General features: G+C 41.4%; 1 protein-coding gene across 1 annotated transcript in view; it reads left to right on the top strand.

Annotated features, from left to right (window-relative positions):
- The window catches only part of STRIP2 (striatin interacting protein 2), an 81,102-nt gene that overhangs the window by 38,696 nt on the left and 15,474 nt on the right, over positions 1-26,932 (top strand). Inside the window, exons 17-18 of the mRNA XM_036761874.1 lie at positions 4,102-4,202; positions 13,754-13,820. Of these exons, the coding sequence (XP_036617769.1) occupies positions 4,102-4,202; positions 13,754-13,820 (168 nt within the window). The remainder of the gene's footprint in view (positions 1-4,101; positions 4,203-13,753; positions 13,821-26,932) is intronic.

Genomic DNA, 26,932 nt, shown 5'->3' with positions numbered 1-26,932 from the left:
GGAAGAGATCTAAGACTGCAGAGGAGACGGGGGTGGGGTGTTTGACTGTGTGTGTGTTGGGTTTGACTTCATCCCCCTAGACTCCTGTTTCCCACAGGGTATCCTGACCCCTTGATGTACCCTGAAGAGATATTCAGGGTGTTGGGAAGTCCTGGGTTAACTGAGTCTTCTTCAGCTTTTGGCCAGAAGAGTGATAATGATGATCGTGGTGGCTGACATTTTATTGAACTTCCAAGGTTTACAAAGCAGTTTATTCTGTACGTTTGAGCCTCCCAATAACCCTCGGAGGTAGGTCTTGCTATTATCTTCATCCTATAGCAGAGAAACCTGAGGCTCAAAGAGAGAATTAGTGGTTTGCCCAAGGTCACGTGTCTGAGGCAGGATTCAAATCCAGATCCTTCTGACTGAGTCCAGTGTTCTATTTGCTTTTCACGGTACGGGGAGGAGGTGGTTGTGACTCTTAGAGAAAGCAGGCAGAGGATGCTTGGTGTGCTTGTGTACAAGGGGAAGCCAAGTATAAAAGAACCGCAAAATGGGGTCATGAGAAGTAGGACATGACTAAAACAGTGGAACAGCAACAAAGCGTAAAGGAAAGAACACTTGTTCTAAAATCGGATAACTTAAGTTTGAATCCAGGGGCTGACATTTCCTAGCTTTGTTACCCTGAATGAATGGGAAGAGAGGAAGGAAACAAGGATTTATTAAACATCTACTGTGTTCCAGACACAGAGCTAAGGACCTTTTACAGATATCTCATTTAATCCTCACAACCACCCTGAAAGGTAGTTTTTAATTCCCATTTTACACTTGAAGAAAGTGAGGCAGAGGTTAAGTGACTTGCCCAGAATCACATAGCTAGGAAATATCTGAAGTCAAATTTGAACTCAGGTCTTCCTGACTCCAGACCCAGCGCTCTATCCATTTTTCCACCAGCTGCTTCTCTCAAAACAAACTCCCCTGGGCCTTAGCTTCCTTATCTATGAAATAGAGATAATAATATTTTCAAGGCCTACCTCCAGGTGGTTGAGAGGAAAGCACAGTCTAGACAGCCAGTCAGTCAACAAGCTATTTGGTAAGTGCCTTCTCTGTGCTAAGCCTTGAGGATACAAAGAAAGACAAATAGAACCTTTGTTCTCAAGGAGTTCAAAGTCCAATGAGGTAGACAAATGCAAACAACGATGCAGAAACCAGCTGAGATATAGATGGGGCCAAATAGAAACTACTCCACTAGGCTTAGGAGGGAGCAGGAAAGGCTGCTTGCAAAAGGGGGATCTCAGCTGAGATCTGGAGGAAACCAGGGAAGCACGAAGTGGAGATGAGGCAGGAAAGCTTTCCTGGCATCGGAGACAATCAGGGAAAACACCGAGTTGGGGGTGTCTATGTAAGGAACAGCAAGGGGGCCGGTGTTACTGGATTGTAGAGTACATTGAGGGGTGTATGCGTAAGAAAACTGGGAAGGGAGGAGGGAGGAGCCAGGTTATGAAGGGATTTAGAAGCCAAATAGGATTTTATATTTGATCTTGGAGGAGGTAATAGGGAGTCACTGACGTTTATTGAATTGGAGGGGAGCCAGGCAGGGTGACATGACCAGAAACCTTCACATGTTATGTCTGTGTGAGCTACAATTATTGCATGGTTGGGAGTATGAATGAATTGGTAACTGGACAGGCAGTGACTCCAGTAGGGCATCTCTTTGTATCTTGATAAATTCAGGGTGGATGGCAAGCCCAGTGAGCCACCAAGCCCAGCAATAAAAATCTCCATAGAAGAGAGATGTGGTGGAAAACAACACAGCAGAGCAGAGACCAGAAGACCTAAGCTGCTGTGGTCACCACCCTCTCTTTGGTGGTGACTCTAGAGAGGGGAGGAATTGCTCGTAGCAGGAATCATAGCAACCCATTCCCTTCCCATTAAGTTTAAGTTGCATCTTCTGCTGCCCAGGGCCAGGGAGGTGACCATCCTGCTATACTCTGCCCTCATTGGTCTCCATCTGGATGATGGGTTCTGGGTACCACATTTTAGGAAGGATGCTGATCAGCTATGGAACTTCCAGAGGATGGTGAGGGGATGGAAGGATGTCTGAGAAGGATCAAAGGAAGGAATTTGAGTTGTTTAGCCTGGAGAAGAGAGGGCTGGGAGAGGAGGGGAGGGAGAAGAGAACCTGACAACTGTCTTCAAGTATTTTAAAGGGCTATCATGTGAAAGAAGAATTAGGGGCAGCTAAGTGACACAGTGGATAGAGCACTGGCCCTAGAGTCAGGACAGCCTGAGTTCAACTCCAACATTTATTAGCTGTGTTATTAGCCCTGGGCAAGTCACTTAACCCTGATTGCCTTCAAATTAAACACAAGAAAGAAAGAAGAATTAGACTTTCTCTGCTTAGAGTGGAAGGCAAAACTAGGAGGAGTGGGTGAAAGCTTCAGAGAAGCACATTTTGGTTTAATATAAGGAAGAAAGAACTTCTAAAAATTAGGGATGTCTAAAAGTGGGTAGGCTGCCTAGGGAGGAAGTGGGTTTCCTTCACTGGAAGTCTTCAGTAACAGACCAGATGACCGTTTATTAGGCATACCTGGGTTAGAATTTGTTTTCAAGTAGTATGGCCCTTGAGGTACCTACCCCACTCTTGAGAGTCTATGACTGAGCTTACTCCTGCTCTGTCCCCAGCTTGAGGCCAGGGTAGGGGGAGCTTACCAATGACACCACCTTTTGTTTTTAAATTTCAGGGAAGACTTAGAACTTTGACTTATAGCACGATTGGTTTGAAGTAACTTGTAGAAATAGTTTATATTTTGAAGGATGAGTAAGTCAATATAATGTTTGCTAGTTTGGGCACCAAGTAGGAGAACTGTATTTGTTTTTAGAACTGCATTCTAATCTTGGCTCTGCCAATAACCAGCTGTGCAACTTTGGACCCCTCTGGGCCTCAGTTTCCTCCGCTGTAGAAGAAGGAAGTTGGACTTGATGTTGTCTGAGGTCCTTTTCAGCTTTAACATTCAACAGAAAATGACTATTCCTCTCCCCCCATCCTCCCAAGGAGTGCTGCTATATCATTTCCTGTTTGTCTTTTACATCCCCAATATTTATTAGAACGGTGCCTGGTGCATATCGGTTGCTTTGTAAATATTTGTTGATGACCTCTCTGCCTTCAGCAGATCTTTGGGCACTGAGTCTATCCGGTTTCAGAAGAGTGAAATGAATCCCTGACACCTTTCCCATTCCCGGCTCCCTCCTGAGATCATGAGCACACACAACTCACTCTGTCTGTTTGAGGTTGTGCTTTTGGTCCTCTGGTTACTGGTCACTGAGCAGTAACCCCTGCTTCTGGTGCCTGCTTTCATTCCCTCTATGTTACTGGCAGTTGCTGGGGCCTGAGTGCACCTGTGCTGGCTCATTCTGGAATAGTAGGGCCATTGTGGGCCAGACATTTAGTGCTATGAAGGATAGCTCTTCCTAAGGGGATTCCTTCTCTCCTTTTGGATTAAGAAAAAACATCACTTCATAATTATCTGGGGTTTTTTTTAAATGATGTTTTTTGCAAGCATCTCACTATCAGATCTATCTAGTTACTAAGTCACATTTCACTTTTTGTATGGAGTCCACTTACTACACAGTTGTTGTATAGTAGGGGTTGAAGAACTATAGCCCCATTTCACAGATTGGGAAACTAGAGAGAACAATTCCAGCACAGGGTAGAAAATTGAGTTGCCCCAGATGTTGCAGCCTTGAAGGGAAGACAGGTAGTCTGTGTAGTATTATAGAGCCAGATTCAGAGTTGGAAGCCCTGGGTTTGAGTATTGTCGCTTACTGGTTGTGTGACCCTGGGCTAGTCAGTTTACTTCTCTAAATTTTATTTTTCTCATCATTGAAGTGGGAATAGTAATATCTATAGTGCTTACCTCACTGGGTTGTTGTGAGGAAAGCACTGAGTGAATTGTAGAGTGCTATTATGGGAAATGGAAACTTGGTGCCATGGATGTCACTGGAAAATAAGAAGGATTCATGCATTCCCTCCTTATCCTTACATGTGTTTTCTCCCTATGCTCATCCTGCCTGCCCAGTTGCCAGACTCACACACAACTGCCTTTGGTTCTTTTGATTTAGTTTGAATATGTGTCTCAGCACCTGGTGTTTGCCAATTGTATTCCCTTGATCCTGAAATTCTTCAATCAAAATATCTTATCCTACATCACAGCCAAAAACAGGTAACTGAACGAATGGATGCAAAAGTATTTAAGCTTCTTATTGTTCTTGATAATTTAGAATGTTGAATTTATAAAATTAAAAATTATAATTAAAATAATAGATTATAAATTTTCCATTTAGAATGTTAATTTTAATAAATATTCATTGATTTTAATAATTAATATTAGTTATTAAGCCTACCATGTTCAAAGCACTGTGCTAAGTACAGACAAAAAAAAAGACAGTTTCTCCTGTAAGAAGCCCCCCTTCTAATAGGGGGAGACAACATATAGAGGGTGTTTCAGTTGCAAGGCTGATGGTAATATTTCTTCTTTAGTGTCAAGAGGCTTGTTACCTGTTCTATGGTGTGGATACCCTGTGTAACGGAAGGAGGTAGTGCATATCCTGGGCAAAAATGGGATGAAGGCAGAGTTTCTGTTTTGGAAATTGAATAGAATTTTCTTTGTGTCTCATTTCCTGGAGACCTGCCTTCACTCCAGTCTCCCAGTCCTGGGTGGGCTCTACTGACTCAGCTAACTAAGTTGTCACCTTTGAAAATTGACTAACGGGAACTTAAGCGTTAAACTTTCTCAGACACATTTGTGTTTTAATGGGCCACTTTGAAACACCAAAGAGTCTTCAAAACTTAAAGAAATGAAACTCTAATGGTGAATTTTAGCTATCCTAATAGGTACCTGGGAAGGATTTTTTTTTGGAAGGGGTGACCTTCTCATAAGACTGACTCTAGAAAAGGGTTGAATAGAAGAACATAGAACCAGAAGTCAAATTAAGAAGGGCCTTGATGAGTAGGGATGGAAGAAACTGGGTGGATGGGTAGGTAGTGGGGGTGTTAGGGTGGGAAGTAGAGAACAGCATTCTAGATCTCTTAGCTTTCATCCCAGTTCTGAATGGGTACATACTGTTAGGGATTCTTTCATCCCCAAAGCTAGAAGTTTTTGCCAAAGTATAACCCTGTGTGTGCATCTGCTCCTTCATGATGTAAAGGAAGACAATATGACATGATCATAAGACCTTCATTTGAATCCTGGCTCCATCGTGTACTTTGTATGACCTTGAACAAATGACTTCCCTTGTTTTAAGCCTTGGCTTCCTCATCTGGGAAGTGAGAGAGCTGGATGAAATTATATCCAAGATGGAAATCCTAGTGCCTTTGAGTCATTCCAGTGCCTCAGCTAAATGCCTGGACCCCAGGAGCAGGAGAGGCCTTGAGACTCTGTTCTGGCACCTGCTCCTACCATTTTTACCCCCCTCTCTGTGGCCAGAGCAGGCCCTTAAGGTTAAAAGACAAGACCAGCTGCTCTTCAGATGATGTGATCTGAGCGCTTAGCTATGGCAGAAACCTGCTTGCTTCCTACTTGTGAATCATGGGAGTTGTGTGAATGAACCTCTATGGGTTTTGAGGAGGTGTTTTTAAAAACAAAGGAAGTGTTTTAGATCAAAAGCAATGGTTAGAGTCAGGCACTCTATGCATGACTGCCAAGGGAGTGTGGAGGAGGAGGAGGGCCTAGATAACTACCTCCTCTCTTTGTAGTGCCTAAAATATCACCATTACCACCAAAGGCTTTTTGTTTTCTAAGGGTTCTCTAGAAAGAACTTTTTTGCATTCGGGAAAGGACACTAACCCAAATCAAGATCTGAGTCTGGGTCGGGTTCAACCGATTACTAGTTCTGTGACTTCAAGCAAGCCATAAAGTCATAGAATTCTAGGGCAAGAAAGGGCCTTAGGGGTCATGTACACATAGTATATTACTGTCACACCATGGTCTCCTGACTGTGGGTGTTGTATATTTTCCACTTCAAGAATGAAGGAACAACAAAAAACAACTTTCCACCAGACCAGTGATTCTCAAACTTTTTGGCCTCAGGACCCCTTTACATTCTTAAAAATTGAGGGCCCCTCAAAGAGTTTTTGTTTATGTGGGTTACACTATATTAAAAATTAAAATATCTTAGTATTGTTATGAAAATAGTTTGGATTCCTCAGACCCTGGAAAGGTTCTTAGGGACCTCAAAGGTCCCCAGACCCCTCTTTAAGAACCACTGCTTTAGACCATAGGATCATGTTGTCTCCCTTTCTGATCTTACTATAAGATGAAGATAGTATGAGCCCTACCTACTGAACAGGGGTATTGGAAGGATTAAATGAGATCATGGATGGGAAAGTGCTTTTGTAAGCAGCAAAATACTTTATGTAAAGTAGTAGTTTAAAACATAAATTAATGCAAATACCCCCTGGGAGAAGTAATATATTAAACCTTTTATCAGTAGGAAGGGGAAGGAGAAGGATAAGGAATACAGACAACTTTCTAAATGGATCAGCTCACTGAGATTAAGGCCCTTTGAAATGGGGCATTGGAAGGGTCAGTCTGGGGAGCGGGGAACTGGAAAAGTAAATAGGTATTTGAGATACTGAATGGAGAAGGCAGTTCTGAGCAGGGTGGGTCCTGTGAATGAGAGATGTGGAGAAGGGCTGGGTGGGTTGGGTCCTGGTTCATTTTTAGGACTTTAACCTTTCTTGGTCCAAGGGAGACTAACCCTACCCCACATCCCTCACTGGTAGGTGGCACCAGCAAAATGCCTTGAACCATAGGGGGCACTTATATCTGGCTAAGTGAATTGAATTGCCTCTTAAATAAAGGTTTTTGCTTCTCCAAGGAAGAGACTAGTCTGAGGAGCTCAGACTCTAGGACTCCCCTGTTCTAGCCCCTGCTTTTCCAAGATACCCTGCCCATGTCCAAATGGACTGAATTAGATCCACGTTTTAAAATCTCCTTTTGGAAATTTTTGGCCTTTCCTCCATTAGATATCCTCTGAATCCCTGTAATATTTATGTAATGTCACCCAATTTTAGGCCACTGGGGTTGTATTTTTTGGAGTGATGATCAAATGAGGTAAGATATGGAAAGTGCTTCTAAGTGTTTTAAGCTCCGAAAACCCTGAAGCTCTTTGTCAGCTGCTGTTATCTTGATGCTTATTTTTGAGATGTGGGATTGGGTTCATCTGGGAGGACTCTCAGAGGAGGTGAGTTTGTCCCATTAAGTCCACTTGTGACCTCACTGACAGCTCACTGGCATACATTCTCTCTGTCTCTGTCTCTCTCTCTCTCTCTCTCTCTCACTCTCACTCTCTTCTCTCTGTGTCTCTCTTTCTCTTTGTCTCTGTCTCTCTCTGTCTGTCTCTCTGATTTGTAATGTATTACAAATTGAGGTGGTTTTGTTAGGTCATTCCACAGGAAGGGGAAATTGCTATGTGGGTTTGTGCTGTGACAATTTTTTTTGTGTGTGCTTTGATCAGAGTTTTTTCTTTTTTTCTCAATTACATATAAACAAAAATTTTTTTTTAATTTAAATTTATTTATTTGACATATTTAGTTTTCAGCATTGATTTTCACAATAGTTTGAATTACAAATTTTCTCCCCATTTCTACCCTCCCCCCCCACTCCAAGATGGCGTATACTCTGGTTGCCCTGTTCCCCAGTCAGCCCTCCCCTCTATCACCCCCCTCCCCTCTCATGTCCTTTTCCCTTCCTTTCTTGTAGGGCAAGATAAATTTCTATGCCCCATTGCCTGTGTATCTTATTTTTTAATTGCATGCAAAAACTTTTTTTTGTTGTTTTTGAACATCTGATTTTAAAACTTTGAGTTCCAAATTCTCTCCCCTCTTCCCTTCCCACCCACCCTCCCTAAGAAGTCGAGCAATTTAACCTAGGCCACACATGTATCATTATGTATAACCCTTCCATAATACTCATGTTGTGAAAGACTAACTACATTTTGCTCCTTCCCAACCCATCCCGCTTTATTGAATTTTCTCCCTTGACCCTGTCCCCTTTCCAAAGTGTTTGTTTTTGATTACCTTCACCCCCATCTGCCCTCCCCTCCATCATCCCCCCCCTTTTATTTTTTTTTCTTCCTCCCTCTTCTTTCCTGTGGGGTAAGATACACAACTGAGTATGTATGGTATTCCCTCCTCAGGCCAAATCTGATGAGCGCAAGGTTCACTCATTGCCCCCTCACCTGCCCTCTCCCCTCCTCCCACAGAACTGCTTCCTCTTGCCACCTTTATGTGAGATAATCCACCCCATTCTATCTCTCCCTATCTCCCTCTCTCAGTATGATGCTCTATCATCCCTTAATTTCATTTTATTTCTTTTAGATATCTTCCCTTCATCTTCAACTCACCCTGTGTCACACATATATATACACATAGATATATACATACATACACATTCACTTATATATATACATAAACATATATATATATATATATATATATATGCATATTCCCTTCAGCTACCCTAATACTGAGGTCTCATGAATCATCCATGTCCTCTTTCCATGTAGGAATGTAAACAAAACAGTTCAACTTTAGTAAGTCCCTTGCAATTTCTGTTTCTTGATTACCTTTTCATGCTTCTCTTGATTCTTATGTTTGAAAGTCAAATTTTCTATTCAGTTCTGGTCTTTTCACTGAGAAAGCTTGAAAGTCCTCTATTTTATTGAAAATACATATTTTGCCTTGGAGCATGATACTCAGTTTTGCTGGGTAGGTGATTCGAGGTTTTAATCCTAGCTCCATTGACCTCCGGAATATCGCATTCCAAGCCCTTCGATCTCTTAATGTAGAAGCTGCCAGATCCTGGGTTATTCTGATTGGGTTTCCACAATACTCAAATTGTTTCTTTCTGGCTGCTTGCAGTATTTTCTCCTTGATCTGGGAGCTCTGGAATTTGGCGACAATATTCCTAGGAGATTTCTTTTTGGGATCTATTTGAGGAGGCGATCGATGGATTCTTTCAATTTCTATTTTGCCCCGTGGCTCTAGAATATCAGGGCAGTTCTCCTTCATAATTTCTTGAAAGATGATATCTAGGCTCTTTTTTTATCATGGCTTTCAGGTAGTCCAATTATTTTTAAATTATCTCTCCTGGATCTATTTTCCAGGTCGGTGGTTTTCCCAAGGAGATATTTCACATTGTCTTCCATTTTTTCATTCCTTTGGTTCTGTTGTATAATATCCTGGTTTCTCATAAAGTCACTAGCTTCCACTTGCTCCAATCTAATTTTTAAAGTAGTATTTTCTTCAGTGGTCTTTTGGACCTCCTTTTCCATTTGGCTAATTCTGCCTTTCAAGGCATTCTTCTCCTCATTGGCTTTTTGGAGCTCTTTTGCCATTTGAGTTAATCTATTTTTTAAGGTGTTGTTTTCTTCAGTGTATTTTTCAGTATTTTTTTGGGTCTCCTTTAGCAAGTCATTGACTTGTTTTTCATGGTTTTCTCGCATCCTTCTCATTTCTCTTCCCAATTTTTCCTCTACTTCTCTAACTTGCTTTTCCAAATCCTTTTTGAGCTCTTCCATGGCCTGGGACCAGTTCATGTTTTTCTTGGAGGTTTCTGTTGTAGGCTCTTTGACTTTATTAATTTCTTCTGTCTGTATGTTTTGGTCTTCTTTGTCAGCAAAGAAAGAATGCAGAGTCTGAGACTGAGTCTCGGTGCGTTTTCGCTGCCTGGCCATAATCCCAGCCAACTAACTTGACCTTTGAGTTTTTCAGTGGGGTATGACTGCTTGTAGACTACAGAGTTCTATGTTCCACGTTTGGGGGGGGAGGTGCCAGCTCTGTCAGAGCCACACTCCTCCTTCCCCAAGGACCCCCAGTCCAGACTGGGCTTAGATCTTCAGCAGGCAGTTGCACTCCTGCTCTGATCTGCCACTTAATTCCTCCCACCAGGTGGGCCTGGAGCCAGAAGCAGCAGCAGCCGTAGCTGCCCCACCTCCGCTGCCCCCAGGGCTGGAAGCCGAACTGCTAACTCCTTCCACTCCCACAGCTTTTCCCACTAACCTTCTCAGCAGTCTTTGGTGTTTATGGGTTAAGAAGTCTCGTAACTGCCGCAGCTCACTGAATCAGGGCGCTAGGGCCCCCTCCGCCCGGCTTCTGGTCTGGATGGTCCAAGTCGCTCAGGCTGGGCTCTGCTCCACTCCGTTCCCAGCTCCCAGCTCCGTGTGGGATAGACCTCACCCAGAGACCATCCAGGCTGTCCTGGGCTGGAGCCCTGCTTCCCTCTGCTGTTCTGTGGGTTCTGCCATTCTAGAATTGGTTCAGAGCCATTTTTTATAGGTTTTTGGAGGGGCTCGGCAGGAAGCTCAGGCTGGTCCCTGCTTTCCAGCCGCCATCTTGAGAGCACTGGCTAAACAAAAATTTTTAATATTCATTTTTTAAATTTTGAGAAAGTTGTCTATATTCCTATCCTCCTCCTTCCTATTGATAAAAGATTTAATATATTACTTCTCTCAGGGGGCATTTGCATTAATTTCTGTTTTAAAACCACTACTTTACATTAAGTATTTTGCTGCTTGCAAAAGCACTTTCTTTCCCTCTCCACTCCTTTAGAAGGGCAGCAATTTGATATAGATTATACATGTGCATTCGTATAAAACATTTCCATATTAGCCAAATTGCAAAAGAAAATGAAGACCAAAAAAAAAACGAAGACCCAAACCCAAGAACAATTAAGAAAGCTTAAAAAGTGTACTTCAATCTGCATTCAGACTCCATCAGTTCTTTCTCTGGAGGTGGATAGCATTTTTCATTTTAAATCCTTCAGAATTGTCTTATATCATTGTATGGCTGAGAATAGTTAAGTCATTTACAGTTGATCACCATCTAATATTGCTGCTACTGTGTACAATGTGCTCCTGGTTCTACTCATTCCACTTCGTATCAGTTCATGTAAGTCTTCCCAGGTTTTTCTGAAAGTATCCTGCTTGTCATTTCTTATTGTACTGTGACATTTTAAGAAACTTAAAAGCAAAAAAAAAAATCTAAAACCTCTAAGGTAAGATGTCTGCCCTCTCCAATCTTGAAAAGTTTTATCTGCAATGGATCTTTTGAAAATTAGACCTTTAGCAACAGGGAATTCTTAGAAGCTTTGTAAGTACCAAGAATGGGACTTTTTGGCATCCCCGAATTTGGCATAGCTTCTTGGGCATTTACATGTTAAGGACAGTTCCCTTGGGATCTCAGGTTCTGCCTGGAAATAGCCCCTTTTGGCCTGTGGCAAGCCTCCCTTGCTAGACCACACCCAAAGAGGCAGACTCATATTTTTGAATAAGGCATTCCAGCTTACTCTTTAGGATAGATCCATTTTTTGAACACTCTACTCTTCCCTACAGTTTTTATTCTGTAGGAAGCAATGGTCTCCATCATCCCAAATAGAGAAACATGGCTTTTAAGCTTAGGACTTTTCTAACCATGCCACTTCTGGAATTTTTGAAAAATTCACTTTAGGAAGGACATTGATAGGTTGGTGAGTATCCCAAGGAAGCTGAACAGGATGGCAGAAGGCCTTGAGACCATACCATAGGAAGACTGGTTGAAGGACCTGGAGATGTTTAGCTTGAAAAAGAGAAGACTTAGGAGACATGACTGTTGTTGTTGACTTGTCTCAGTTGTATCTGACTCTTTGTGACCCCGTTTGGGGTTTTCTAGGTCCTCAAATGTGGCCCTTTGACTGAGTCCAAGTTCTATAGAACAAATCCTTTTATTAATCCTTTAATAACAATTAATTTAAATTTAATTAAAAATTAATAAAAATTAATCCTTTAATAAAAAGATTTGTTCTGTAAAACTTGGACTCAGTCAAAGGGCTGCATTTGAGGACCTAGAGGGCCACATGTGGCCTCGAGGCCGCAGGTTTCCCACCCCTGTTCTAGATTTAGATGCTATAATATTGCCGCCTCAAATTACGTTCATTCTTTTGGTTCCTTTGATCTTAGGCTACATCAGCATAGCCATCTTTGCAGTCTGTTTGAGGGTGGTGAGATGGCCACCCCTCACTGTTGCTTTTTACTGAGTTGTCAGTGTAGGTACCTGGAAACTTGTGCCTTTGGGGAAAGCCTACAGACTTGAGAATGGCAAATGGGAAAGGATAAGAAGAGGGTGTGGCTGCTATAGGACCCCACCCAGTCAAAATTACACATTTCACATCTATGATACCATCTTATCTATACAAGGTAGATCATAGGAGAGGCAGCATGCCATAGTAGGTAGAGAGCTTGTCTTGGAATCAGGAAGACCTGGGTTTCGAGTCCCATCTCTGACACATACTAACTGTGTGACCCTGGCAAAGTCACTTAACCAGTCAGAATTCTAGACAACTAATTCTCTAAGACTCAACTTCAGAGAAGTTGCTGCTCTGTATTCAATGTTTCCTATATCAACTAAATCTCAGTTTAAAAAAAAAAGGTAGGATTTAGAGCTGTGAAGGACCTTTAAAAGTAGACCCATACCTTCATTTTTATAAGTGAGGATACTGAAGCTCAGAAAGAGGGGAGGTAACCTTCGAAAGATGTCACAGGTGGAGCAAAGTGAGAATTCGAACCCAGCTTCTCTGATTTTGAAGTCAGTCCTCTTGAACTCAGGTCATCTGATGCCATTGTATAGAAGCTGAAGCACGGGGAAGTTTAAGCTGACCCCCAGAGCTGCTCAGATGCCAACATTTCAGATCCATGGCTAAGTGCAGCCACATGCCCTGCATCCTCAGCCCTCTACTATTTCCATTCTGACTCATGCATGCTGTACCGTATTCTCCTTTGCAGGCCTCCACCAACTCAATCTTCCATCTGTTTAGGGGACATATCCTGTTACTCTACTCGAACTGCCAGATTGGCCCTGGTTATAAGAAGCCAATCCCTCCTTTATCCCCTTGTCCCCACTCAAAGCTTTTGCTTCAGAGATGGCACAGAAAGAGTGTCTTGGCTTCCTTGGAGTCACACTCAGAAGCTGCTGGCTTTGGAAAGAGATGTTATAAGAGGCCCAGGAGAGCATTTATCCTCCCTCAGCCTTCCACACTGGAATGTGCTAGCGATCTGGCTGCAGCTTACCTTTCCAGTCTTTCTGCACATTACTCTCCTTCGCAAAGTTTATGTTCCAGCTAAACTACTTGCTGTTCCCCAAACTTGGCATCATCTCCCACCTCCATGTCTTTGTACATGCTGTCTCATATGCCCAGAATGAACTCCATTCTCCCGTCCACCTCTTAGATTCCCTAGCTCCCTTCAAGCTAGGCTCATGTGCCATCTCTTATGGGAGGCCTTTTCTGACTCTCTTCATTATTTCACATTCTCTCTTCTTCAGGTTATCCGGTATATATGTATCTGTTTAGAAGTTGTGTCCTCCCAATAGAAGGTAACCTCCTTGAGGGCAAAAACTGTTTTTCATTCTCTCTGTATCCTCAGTGCCTTGCACATAGTAGGTCCTCAATAAATACTTACTGGATTGGATTATTTGGCTTTGGGAAGTATCTCTATGAATCTGTCTACACAATTTAAAAAAAAAAAACAAACCTCATCATACCTCAGTATGTTTCTAGTTCTAGTCACTCATCCAGGAGAGAATCGTCCTGGAAGTTGTCCTTTTGGGTCTCCCAGGTTGGGGCAAATGGCCACGGTCTGCTGCTGGCCTCTGCCTGTACCATGGGATCTTTGTGACCTTCTGACTCTTCTACTGGTATGCTTCCTTAACGCTGGACCTCTTCACGTTTTCTCTTTCTAGCATCTCAGTCCTGGATTATCCCTCCTGTACCATCCACGATTTGCCAGACCTTACAGCTGAAAGCCTGGTAAGGAAAGGGGGTTTTGGAAGCCTTGAAACAGATGTGTTTGGAGAAGGTATCATTTGCTCCTCATTCCTTCTGTGTCTGAGTGACTGCTCAGTTTTAAAGATAAAGGTATGCTAGAAAAAGCTTGGGGAATAGAACACTGAGCCAATATTTATATAGTTCTTCAAGATTTGCAAAACACTCAACATATTTGATTTCCTTTGTTCCCCACAATAATTCTGCAGTGTAGGTATAATTATTTTGTTGTTTTTCAGTCATTTCAGTTGTGTCCAACTCTTTTTTTTTATGGCTCTAATTTTTTCTTTTTGGAGGGTGGAAGGCAATTGGGTTTAAGTGACTTGCCCAAGGTCACACAGCTAGTAAGTGTCAATTGTCTGAGGCCGGATTTGAATTCAGGTCTTCCTGACTGCAGGGCCAGTGCGCTATTCACTGCACCACCTAGCTGTCCCTGTGTCCAACTCTTAATGACCCTATCTGGGGTTTTCTTGGTAAAGATACTGGAGTGGTTTTGCCATTTCCTTCTCCAGCTCGTATTATGATGATGAAACCTCATGGTTAAGTGACTTTCCCAGAGTCACACAGCTAGTAAGTGTCTGAGGCTGGATTTGAACTCATGAAGGTGAGTCTTCCTGATTCCAAACCCAGTGCTCTCACCACTGCACCATCTAGCTGCCCCTACATATAATTATTATCCACCCTCATTTTACAGATAAGAAAAAAACCAAGGTTGTGAGGTGAAGTGACTTAGCCAGGATCACACAGCCAGTAAGTTTCTGAAGTTCAAGTCTTTTCTGACTACAAGTCTAATGCCATGCTCTCAGAGAAGAGCAACAGAAATAGCTAATGAGGCAGAGAAGCTAATTTTGGTGAATGGGGAGGGGGGAAGCATTAGAGAGTTGAATTCATCATTTGATTGAGAGATATGTAAGAGAGAGGAAAAGGATCAATGAATAAATATGGTACAATTAATAAATAGAAAACTATTATGATATAATGGAGAAAGCTTTATGTGGAATCACTAGGCCAGGATCACGATGCTCCTTGTATTACAGTCCCAGCTCTACCATTTACTAGTTGTGTGCTTTTGGCCAAATCACCTACCTTCTCTATGCCAGTCTTCCCATCTATAAAAGGGGAGATTATAATACCTTTGGTACGTTCCTCTTCCTCCTCTCTAAGGTCTATGAGGAAGATATACATATGGAGGGCTATATGTACGTATATGTATAAATGAATATGAAGGTACTGTATAAATACGTCAGTTACAAGAGTATGGTGTTTGTCATCATCATTATTATTATACTTTCTGATTACCTCCAAAGGTCTGTGGCTTCATCACTGGTGCGTACTTCTTTTTTTTTTTTTTAAATTTTGAGTTCCAAATTCTATCTCTTCCTCCACTCTCCCCTACCTTAGACAGTAAGCAATCATATGTAAGTTATACATGTGCAATTATGTAAAACATTTCCAATTAGTAATTTTGTACAAGAAGATTTGAATAAAAGAAAAAAATGAAAGATAGAAAGTGAAAAAAAAGCATGTTTCAGTCTGTATTCAGTCAATATCAGTTCTGTCTCTGCAGGCAGATAGTATGCTTCATCATTAGTCCTTTGGGATTATTTTAGAGCATTGTATTGCTAAGAATATCTAAGTGATTCACAGTCCTTCATCAAACAATATTGCTGTTACTACATACAATATTCTGGTTCTGTTTGCTTCACTAGGCATCAGTTCATTATGTCTTTCCAGGTTTTTCTGAAATCATCCTCCTTGTCATTTCTTATAGCACAATAATATTCCATTACAATCATATACCACAGCTTGTTTAGCCATTCCCCAGTTGGTGGGCATCTCTTTGATTTCTAATTCTTAGCCACTGCAAAAAAGAGCTACTATATATATATATATATGTATACATGTATATATTTTTGTACAAATAGGTCCGTTCCCTTTTTTTTTTGGATGTCTTTGGGATATAGATCTAGCATTGGTATTGCTGGATCAAAGGGCATACAGTTTTAGAACCCTTAGGGCATAGTTCCAAATTGCTCTCCAGGATGGCTGGATCAGTTCATAACTCCACCAACAGTGTCCAAATTTTCCCTGCAACATCTAACGTTTTCTTTTTTTGTCATATTAGCCACTTTGATAGGTGTGAGGTGATACCTTAGAGCTGTTTTAATTTGCATTTCTCTGATCAATAGTGATTTAGAGCATTTTTTCATATGACTGTAGATAGTTTTGATTTCTTTGTCTTATAACTGCCTGTTCATATCCTTTTACCATTTATCAATTGGGGAATGACTTGTATTTTTATAAATTTGACTCTGTTCTCCATGTATTTGAGAAATGAGGCCTTTATCAGAGATACTTTTTGCAATTAATTCCCTGTTTTCTCCTTTCCTCATAATTTTGGTTGATTGGTTTTGTTTGTGAAAAATGTTTTATTTTATATAACCAAAATTATTTTACATTTTGTAACACTCTCTATATTTTCTTTGGTCCTAAATTCTTCCTTTATCCATAAATCTGACAGATAAACTATTCCATACTATCTTAGTTTGCTTATGGTATCATCCTTTCTGTGTAAATCATGTACCCATTTTGACCTTATCAGTGTGAGATGTTGGTCTATACCTAGTTTCTGCCATACTGTTTTCCAGTTTTCCCAGCAGTTTTTTGTCAGATAATGAGTTTTTGTTCCAAAAGCTTGAATCTTTGGGTTTATCACATGCTAGATTACTATGGTCATTTTCTATAATGTACTTTGCACCTAATCTGTTCCATTGATCCATCACTCTATTTCTTAGCCAGTACCAGACTGTTTTGATAATTACTACATTATAATACAGTTGGAGACCTGGTATGGTTAGAACTGGTGGGTATTTCTGCTAATTAAGACCATCACCCCTCATACCTTAGGAGATGGTCTAATAAGCCAAAAAAAAATTGTCACTTGGTGACTAACCCTCTAGTGACAAATCTCTGCACTTAGCTCGGCAGAATGAATAAATACCAAAGAGAGCGCGAGTAATGACTCATGGAGCTAAATTTGTGCCAACATTTTGGCTGAACAGCGGATAACTTTTCCTGGCTCTGTACTGTTAGGCTTTTATTATATGGTCTTCCTGGAGGACATGCATAAGCCTTTTTCCTTCTAATGTTTAGTGTAAACGATGTGTGTTCTATAGAAAACAATTTGCCCTAAAACTCCTGAGCAAATATTAGCCAAAGTTATTGAGGAAATGATCTGGGAAGTTATTATTCATACAAATGACTAGGATTCGCAGTATAGGCAGTCCTTGACTTCAACTCAGTCCAATCTGTGCACCTAGATACTAGGAATACAAAGACAGAACAAAGCAGCCCCCTACTCTCAAGGAGCTTAAATTCTACTTGGGGTGTGTGGGAGCTCAAATTTGAACAGGCAGTTCAATTCAACAGATATATATTAAGCACCTATTGTGTGCCTACATATTCTGTGCTAGGTGTGGGTGGAGGGAATATAGCACAGGAGAGCTCTTGGTACCAGAGATACAAAGACAAACATGAATTGGCTCTTACCCTCAAGGGCTTTATATTCTACTGGGCAGAAACAGCATGTACACAGGGAAATAAATGCAAAACGTATTCAAAAATAAATACCAAATAATTTAATTCTGCTGCGGGGTGTGTGTGGGGGAACATTAAGTATGTGTGAGTATTAACAATTAAGGGCAGGGGAGGTTTCCCATTGGAGATGACACATGAGCTAAGTTTGAAGGAAGATAGGCATTCCAAGATAGAGAGGTAAGGAGGGCATGTATTCTAGGCATAGGGAACAACAGCCTATGCAAGGGCATGTAGGCTGGAGATGAAGTACCAAATTTGGGAAACAGTGAAAGGTCTGTTTGGGAAGAACAGTAGTGCTGATGAAGGGGAATAATTTGCAATAAGCCTAGAAAGATAGGTTGGAGCCAGAGGAGGAGTTTGTATTTTACCTGAAGCAATAGGAAGCACCTTACAAAGAACCTGCATCTAGAACATAAGGGAAAGAGCCCTGACTCTGGATTCGGAAATCTGTGTTCAAATCCCACCAGTGTTCCTACCTGTATGGTGGCCTTGGGCAAGTCACTGAACATCCTCTGGACGTTAGCTTCCTCATCTGTTAAATGGAGCGGGGAGGGGAGATAGACCAGATGGCCTCTGAGGTACCTTACAACTCTAGATCTTAGATCCTATAATTCAGGATCTATAGGATCCTATAACCCAGAAATGAGATGCTGAGCCCAAAGGGTCTAACTCAGCTTCCATGGGAGCAACTTCCCCTTGTTCTCCAATTCAGTGTACCTGGGCAGGGCATGCCACTGAGTGACCAAGAGAATTGCCTTTTCCTATGCAAATGTAGAAAAGTACCATCACTTCTGACATTTCATATACTCATAGATTGTTAAATCTGGAAGGATTGCAGACATCACAGAATTGGGAGAAGCCTCAGAGGCTGTCTAATTCGACCTGTACCTGAATGTAATGTCTTCAGCACACCCAACATTTTGTCATCTGGCTGTTGCCTGAGAGACCTCCACAGAGAGGGTACAAGCTACCTCCCGAGGTAGCCCATTTCCCCTTTTGAATAATTCTAATTGCTACAAAGATTCTTCCCCCCTCCCCCCCACCCAAATCAAGCCTGGATTTGCCTATTTGGCACTACCATTCATTACTCCTTATCTGCTCTCTAGTTAGAAGCAGAAATAATCTAATCCCTCTTTTAACATGACAGTGCTTTAGATACTTGAAGATGGCTATTCTGTTTACCCTAAATAGGCAAAGTCCTTTTGCTGTTTTGGTCATCCTTCTCTGGACATTCTCCAGCTTCTCAACGTCCTTCCTAAAATGTGGCACCCTGAATAGAACACCATACTGCAGTTGTGCTCACATTAGGGCAGAGTGCAGCAGCACTATCTTTTCCCTAGTTCGGGACAGTCTTCTCTGAAGGCACCCTAAGGTTGTCTTAGCCTTCCTGGCTTCTATCTCACACTGTTGAATCTGAGTTTACAGACCATCATAACTCCCAGATCTTTGTTAAATGATTAAATGACCAGTCACACCTTCTCCATCTACTTTTTAGTTGATTCCAAACCCGTGTACTATTTGACATTTTTTTCTTAGACTCATTTTAGGCAGTGTGGTGTATAGATAGTGCTGGACCTGGAGTCAGGAAGAACCTGGGTTCAAATCCTTACTCACTGTGTACCATGGGGAAGTTACTTAACTTCCCTGGGCCCCAGGCAACACTCTAAAATTGATCTTCCAAGTTCTAGACCAGATTGAGATTGAGATCTCTGTTTTTAGTAAATAATAGAAGCTTCCATACCAATGAAACCACTGATTCAGCTCAAAGTTCTGTCTCAACACTGTCATCCCAGTTAGCCCTCACAGTTCCATGTCATCTACAAATGATCTCTGTCTTCATTCAAGTAATTGGCAAATATTTTAAACAGCACATAACTAAGCAGAGAACCACTAGGCCCCTCTACTGTAGACCTCTTTCTAAATTAATGTCATTTCATTAATGACTTGTTTGGGGTTCAGAGATTAATTGTATTCTCTTTTTGCCCACATTTTTTCCCACATCTTCCACAAGAATAGCATGAAAGACTTTGTCAAATGCTTTGCTAAAATTTAGGTAAATTATATTTATAGCATTCTCCTGATCAACCAGTCTGACCCTTTCAAAAAGGAAATGACAGTGGATTTTTATGACTTATTCTTCATGAATCCATCATGGCTCTTCACAACTATAAATTCCTTTTCTAGATCTTCGCTAATCATCCCTTTAATAATGTGCTCTAGAACAGGGCTGGGGAACCTGCAGCCTTAAGGCCACATGTGGCCTTCTAGGTCCTTAAGTGCAGCCTTTTGACTGAATCCAAATTGTACAGAGTTCCTGACTCCTGCTCTAGAACTTTGCCAGGACTAGAGGTCAAACCCACTGGCTTCTGGTTTTATTCTTCTTCCCTTTTAGAAAATGGGTACATCTTTTGCCCCTGCTCCAATATTGCAGTACCATTCTGGTTCTCCCCAGTCTCTCAAAGCTGACCTGTGGTGGCAAAAGCATTTATTTTAAAACAAATGTTCAGTATCACAGAGTAAAGCACAGAATGTAGAATTTTGCCAGAATCAAAGTGAAGCTCCAGGACCTATTATTTGTAGACTTTATTCCTTTCCTTTCTGAAAAAGTGGAATATTTTCCCTTCTCCACACCTGTGCTACCTCTCTAATTTTTGATCACTGACAAAGGTTCAGCAATTATATCAGAGGTAGGGAACCTGCAGCCTTAAGGCCACATATGGCCTTCTAAGTCCTTGGGTGCAGCCTTTTGACTGAGTCCAAGTTTTACAGAACAAATCCTTTTATTAAGGGGATTTGTTCTGTGAAGTTTGGACACGTGCCTCTAGGTCACAAATTCCCCACCCCCGGGCCAGTTCTTAGAAGGTAGGCCTCTGGGCCTGGACATGAATTTAAGGGCAGCAAGTAAAATTTAGGTAAACTTACTATCTTCCTGCTTATCTTGGGTACTAACTCCCTATTGGCCATTTTTATTCTATCCTTTCTGGTCCAAGGATCATTTTGATTAGCAGAGAAAATAGGAGCAAAATAAAAACCCCATTTGGCGTTTTTGTGGCAGAGATACTGAAGTGGTTTGCCATTTTCTTCTCCAGCTCATTTTACAGACGAGGAAACCGAGGCAAAGAGGATAAGTGACTTGCCCAGAGTCACACAGGCCAGATTTGAATTCAGGAAAATGAATCTGACTCCAGGCCTGTTGCTCTATTCACTGCACCACCTAGCTGCCCCTAAAAACTAAACAGAAGCAATCCTTTTGTTCTGATTTCTCCTCACTTTACAAGTAGGAAACCAAGGGAGGTTAAATAACTTGTGCAAAGTCACAAAGCTTATTAGCAGAGCTGGGCTTGTACCTAGATGTCCTGACTACTAGGCCCCTGCTCTTTCTACTTTATTTTGCAGCAGTGCCGTTCTTATAGAAAGGGCTCCTTACCTCCTCCCCAGTATTAACTTTCATATAGAAAGGTGATGTGTGTGCGTATATCTCACATGATATATATTAACATAATATATAATATATTTTATGTTATTATAGTATGTATACTATATATTATACAGAGAGATGCTTAGATTCTTTAATAGATCTAGGATCTTATTGACATGGCTACTTCTCATCCAGGCTTGCTGATCATAACCTATCCATAGTGTCTTCTCTCCAATAGGAATAAAAGCTCCATGAAGGCAAGACTTTCATTTTTGTCTTTGTACCCCCAATACCTGGCACAGTGTCAGGTGCCTAATAGATCTTCAATGAATACTTGTTGGTTGGTTGGTTCTTGTCCCAACTAGTTCTCACCCTTCTCTTCCTACTCTGTGTACAGCTCTTAATTGGTAACGTGTTATAGCCTGTTCCTGTTTACCACGTGCAAAAAAAAAAAAAAAAGCTTTAATTAGCTCAGAGAGGAACCTTCTTTTAATGTAAATAAATATAGAGCCTAGAAATAACAATTTACAGCTACTCTGGACATTAGCCAGATTCTGTCATCTCCTTCCTCCCACCCTATTCTGCCATACTTCTGTAATAGCTTATCATCTCTATAGTATCCTACCCCTAAAGGAGGGAGGACTTGTATTCCTTGAGTCCAAATTAGTTTTACTATAGAAACAATGTTACACATGGTGTATGAGGAACATTTGAGATGACATTATTAAGACAATGCTTCATATACACTTTAGCTTAAATAGGCATGTGTGGGCTCCCTGGGAACCTAACCACAATTCCTGACATTATTCCTATGGAAATACGTGTCCTGAGCATCAAACAACTGACTTGTTTGTCCTTAATTTGACTTGTGCCCAAATTGGCTTTAAGTGAAGCAGAGTTGTGCAGTCATCAGCCTCACTCTCTTTTCCTGAGTCATTGAAATCCAGTGGCAGGACAAAAGTCCAGATGACCAGTGTTAGCCCAGGATACACTGGATGACCTTGACGTCTTTGATGCCTGACAAGCTCTAAGTAGTCCGCAACACCCGCTTCAGCTGCCTTCATGGCCATTGGATCAAATTGTCCCCATCCTCCCATTCCCTCACATCTTCATTTGCTTGGGGTAGACATCCCCGACAACTCACTGACAGGTTTGACGTCTGTCTGTTGCCCTCAACCTAGGTTAGCCCATCTTTTGAGATGGTTTACCGGGGTGTGGCTGCTGCTTACGCTATAGCTTCTTGGAGCCACAGGTGGGAGTTGGGTGAATCAGAAGGACAACAAAGGTGCATGAGCAGCCCTGAAGAGGGCTCAGTAAATCCTCATACCAGAAGTGCTAGTCCTCCTAAACACCTTATACGCTGAAAATTTAGGATAAATTTCACATGGAAAATTGTTATACTCTCTAAGGCTTTGAGGGTGACTGAACAAACAAAACGAGATTTCCAGTCTTCCTATGAAGCAACAGTGTCACCTGGTGTTCACAGTTGGTGACTACAGTTTTTTATTTCCCATTACTAGGACTGGACAATAATAAAAGTCACAAAGTTGAAGGTCACCTACTTACTGGTGACCTTTCATGGTGGCAAATTGTTGGGTTGTTTGTGATGATACTTAGAATCTCAACATAATGGATTTTTAAAAATTTGATTGATGCCCTCCTGAGACTATAAGAACATCAAAGAGAATGATTTAAAATAACAGCATTAACAACTAGCCTTGAGATGAAAAACATAAACAGAAGAAGGAATGAAGGAAATGAGCATCTATTAAATACCTGCTGTTTACCAGGCACTGGGCTAAGTGCTTTATAAAAATTTAATTTTCACAACAATCCTGGATGGTAAATCCCTGTCTTACAGTTGAAGAAAGTGAGGCAGACAGGTTACTGGGTAAGGTTAGTAAATGCTAGTAAATGTCTGAAGCTAGATTTGAATTCAAGTCTTTATAGCTCTAGTTTCCCCACTCTGTTACTGGGCCAGGGTCAATAAATGGCATGTTGACTCTATGCAGGTTTGAATCAGGGTAGCTAGGTGGCACAGTGGATAGAATGCTGGGCCTGGAGTCAGGAAGACCTGAGTTCAAATCTGGCCACAGACACTTACTAACTGGTTGACCCTGGGCAAGTCACTTAACCCTGTTTGCCTCAGTTGCTCATCTATAAAATGAGCTGGAAAAGAAAATGGCAAACCTCTCCAATATCTTTGCCAAGAAAACCCCAAATGGGGTCACAGAGGGTCAATTGAAAAATGACTAAATAATGATAAAGGTTTGAATCAACTTAGAATTTATCAGAAAACTAGCTTCACTGAAAGTCAATTTGCCCTAATTCTCAATTTGCAATATAACATGGGTCAGGGACAGCTCCCATTTTATCATAACTTTCTTTTTCTATTTTTTAAGCTCTTATCCTCAGTGGTAGTTCGAAGAACATTTAAGGAATAATGGAATGGAGGGGGGAAAGCTAAAGTCATAAAACATTAGAGCCAGAAGTAGTCTTGAACATCATCTACTCTAACCACTACATAACTTTTGTCAAGTTATTTAATTTTGGGGGCCCTGAATTTCTTAATTCCAAATTAAAGCTTAGACTTGATTATCTCTAAGGATCCTTCCAGATGTAGCATCCTATGGATTTAAGATGAGTTATATTGACATTTGCTTAACAAACAGTGCAGGGTATCTGACACCATGAGAAACAAGTGATGGAAGATATTACTAGACAATCTGCTTGGAAGATTTGAAATTGATTAGATTTATCATGTGGCATATATTTCTCTGAAAGAGTCAGCTCCCAAATGATCAGACCTGGAGCTGTTTGAACCCTGCACAGCTAGAAGAATCCCATCTTTAAATAAGGAACTTCCCCTCTTTTGTTATATTCTCTTGACAAGAAGGACCTGGTTATATTCTGGTGACTTCTCCTTTTTTTTTGGCCAGGCAATCAGGGTTAAGTGACTTGCCCAGGGTCACACAGTTAGTAAGTGTTAAATGTCTGAGGTCACATTTGAACTCATCTCCCCCTGACTCCAGGGCCTGTCCTCTATCCACTGCACCATCCAGCTGCCCCTGTGATTTCTTACTTCTCTGGCTTGTTTCCTCCACTTAGATGATCTGAGAATATTAGTACTTGACATTCTCCAAATCATAGTAGCCAACTCCTCTTATAAGTATACAGGTTTACAAGGCTCAAAACAGGAATAATCTTGTTTATAAGTTAATGGAAACAGACTGAACTTACTTCCAAACCCAAGGATGGTTTCCTATTGTATCTAGGCCCCACTCCAGTTATGCTTCACTTTCCTACTCCCTGGCCATCTTCTTATCAGTAGCCCTCTTTTCCGTGCTTTTCTGTTCTGAAGCTGTAATCAAAGGAGCTCTATATTTGTTCCTGGAAAGGGTGTGTCAATCTACTCTGAACAGCTCCACTCACCAGCTTTCCAACTGACCTAGGGGTCAGATGACTTATGCAAGATCACCCAGGCAATCAGTGTCAGAGTTAAGCTTTAAATTCTATTTTTCTGTCTCCAGACTCTTTCCAGTATACCCAGGCACTTCCCTATTTTCCTTATACCAATATTGACTCCATCTGCTACACCAAATTACCTCTTAAGCCTAGAGATCCAAAGAGAAAAACAAAATGGTCCTTGCCCCAGAAAACTTAGATTCTCTTGGAGATATTAACTTCAGAAAGCTTCTGTTATAATGCATATATGGACCCTAGGAACAACCCTAAGAAGTTCCTATGTAGCCTTCTCTCCTTAACCCATTGATATAACAAATATATCAGATTAACTGTTAAAGCTATTCATTCATTCAAGAAACAAGTATATGGATCATTGTGCTAGGTCCTGGGGCACGTAAAAAGTTTAGATAAAATAAAGTTCCTGCCCTCATGGTAGTCTAGTAGGGGAGAGGAGAAAGAACACAGATAGTACTAATAATCACTATTAAGAGAAGCCTGTTAGAATAATGCAAAATCGATTGCTAGCTATGATCCAAGGAAGAAAGTTACTGGTGACAGTGTAGGGCAGGCATAGGTAAACAGCATATGCGAAGACAGAGAAGAAAGCACAGATTGTTTTTTGGAGGAAAGAAAATAGTCTATTTTTGCCGTAGAATGTACAGAAGAAGGTAATATGAAATAAAGCTGAAATGGTAGGATGGTACCAGATGATGGAGGGTCTTGAATGCCAAGCAAATCTTAATTGGTAAGTGGTATGGGACTAGGAAAGATCTGAGGGTAGAGGTGTGGTGCCATGACCCAATCTATGCATTGGAACATGAGAATGGAGATGGGGAGACCTATTAGCAAATAGGGAATATCCACATGAGTGCTAAGAGAATGTACTTCTGAATCCAAATCGAGAGAATATATCTGATGGGTGTGGTCAATTGGGTTCCATTTTGCAGAGGTTTAAGATGATAGGGACTAAGAAATGCTACTGGATTTGGTCATTACAAGGGCACTGTTTCAGTGTAATGGGAGTGTGGACTAAAGCCAGACTGCAAAGGTTTAAAGCTAGGGGTTCAATCAATCAATAAACATTTATTAAGTGTCTACTTTGTGCCAGGCAGTGTGCTAAGTGCTAGAGATGCAAAAAGAGGCAAAAGACAGTTCATGACCTCAAACAACTTACAATCTAATGGGGGAGACAACATGCAAACAAATGTATATAAAGCAGGTTATGTAAAGGATGAATAGGAAATAAGAGAAGGAAGAGACTGGAATTAGGAGGAGTTGGAGAAGTCTTCCTATAGAAGGTGGGATTTTCATTGGGATGTAAGGAGGCCGGGGAGGTCAGTAGTCAGAGCAGAGGAAAGAGTGTCTCAGGCACGGGGGATAGCCAGAGAGAATGTCCTGAGCCAAGAGAAGGAGTGTTTTGTTCATGGAACAGCCAGGAAGCGGGTGTCACTAGATCAAAGAGTACGTATTGGGAGTAAGATGTTAGAAAACTGGAAAGGTAGGAAGGGACTAAGTTATGAAGGGCTTTGAATGCCAAACAGATCATTTTGTGTTTGGTCCTGGAGGAGATAGGAAGACACTGGAGTCTATTAAGTGGGGAGTGGGTGGGTAGGTGACATGATTGGATCTGAGCCTTAGGAAAATCACTTTAGTGGATGATTAGAGGATGGACTGGGGTGTGGGGGTGGGGGACTTTTGGCAATCTGAAGCCTCAGAATGATGATTTTGCATAATTGAAGGAAATGCTAAATTTGAGTTAGAGATTAGTGAAAATAAGGGTGTAATTTTTTTTCCCATCCAAGTTCATGAACACCCTTAAGCACCCCTGGTTTAAAGAAACAGTAGGTAGTGAGGAAAATTTAGACAACTCTTTCAAGAAGTAGAAGGAAGAGATGAGATAGTAACTGCACAGAGTAGAAAGTTTCTTAGTATTGGGGATACATGGAGTTATCTGCAAGCACATGAAAAGGGAGCCACTGATGGACAAGATCCTGGAGGGAGATGGGAAGGAATGGAAGTAAAAGTCTGGAGACAGGGATTATAGCTTCTGGGAGAAGAAATATGGCCAGAGGGAAGAAGGCCTGGGAGTAACACTAGAGTTTTGAAGAACACAGGAAAGGAGGTGATGCAATATGTTAGATGGCCTCCAACTTCTCAAGGAGACTTTGACATTGAAAAGGTAAGTCAGATACTGGACAGGAGGTAGCCAAGGAGGGAGGAAAGTGGCCACAGAAAGTTGGAGGATCCAACCCTAGGGAAACTCTGTCGTTGGTAAAAGAGAGTGGGGAATAAGAGAGCCTGAGATCTTTAGACTTTAGTTCTCCCTTCTAAGGCTGGGCAGCTAGGTGGCACAGTGGATAGAGTGCCAGGCTTGAAATCAAGAAGACTCTTCCTGAGACACTTATTAGCTGGGTGACCCTGGGCAAGTCATTTAACCTTGTTTGCCTCAGTTTCCTCATCTGTGAAATGAGCTGGAGAAGGACCTGGCAAACCACTCCAATATCTTGGCCAAGAAAATCCCCAGAAAGGGTCATGAAGAGTCAGACGTGACTGAAAGGACTAAGCAACAACAGCAACAGTCTAAGGCTAGTAATTAACACAGTTTTTTTTTTCATCT

This window comes from Trichosurus vulpecula, chromosome 5, assembly GCF_011100635.1.
Source record: "Trichosurus vulpecula isolate mTriVul1 chromosome 5, mTriVul1.pri, whole genome shotgun sequence".
Classification (NCBI taxonomy): Eukaryota; Metazoa; Chordata; class Mammalia; order Diprotodontia; family Phalangeridae; genus Trichosurus; species Trichosurus vulpecula.
Note: the sequence above shows the minus strand (reverse complement) of the source record. Positions and strands in the feature narration are given on the sequence as shown.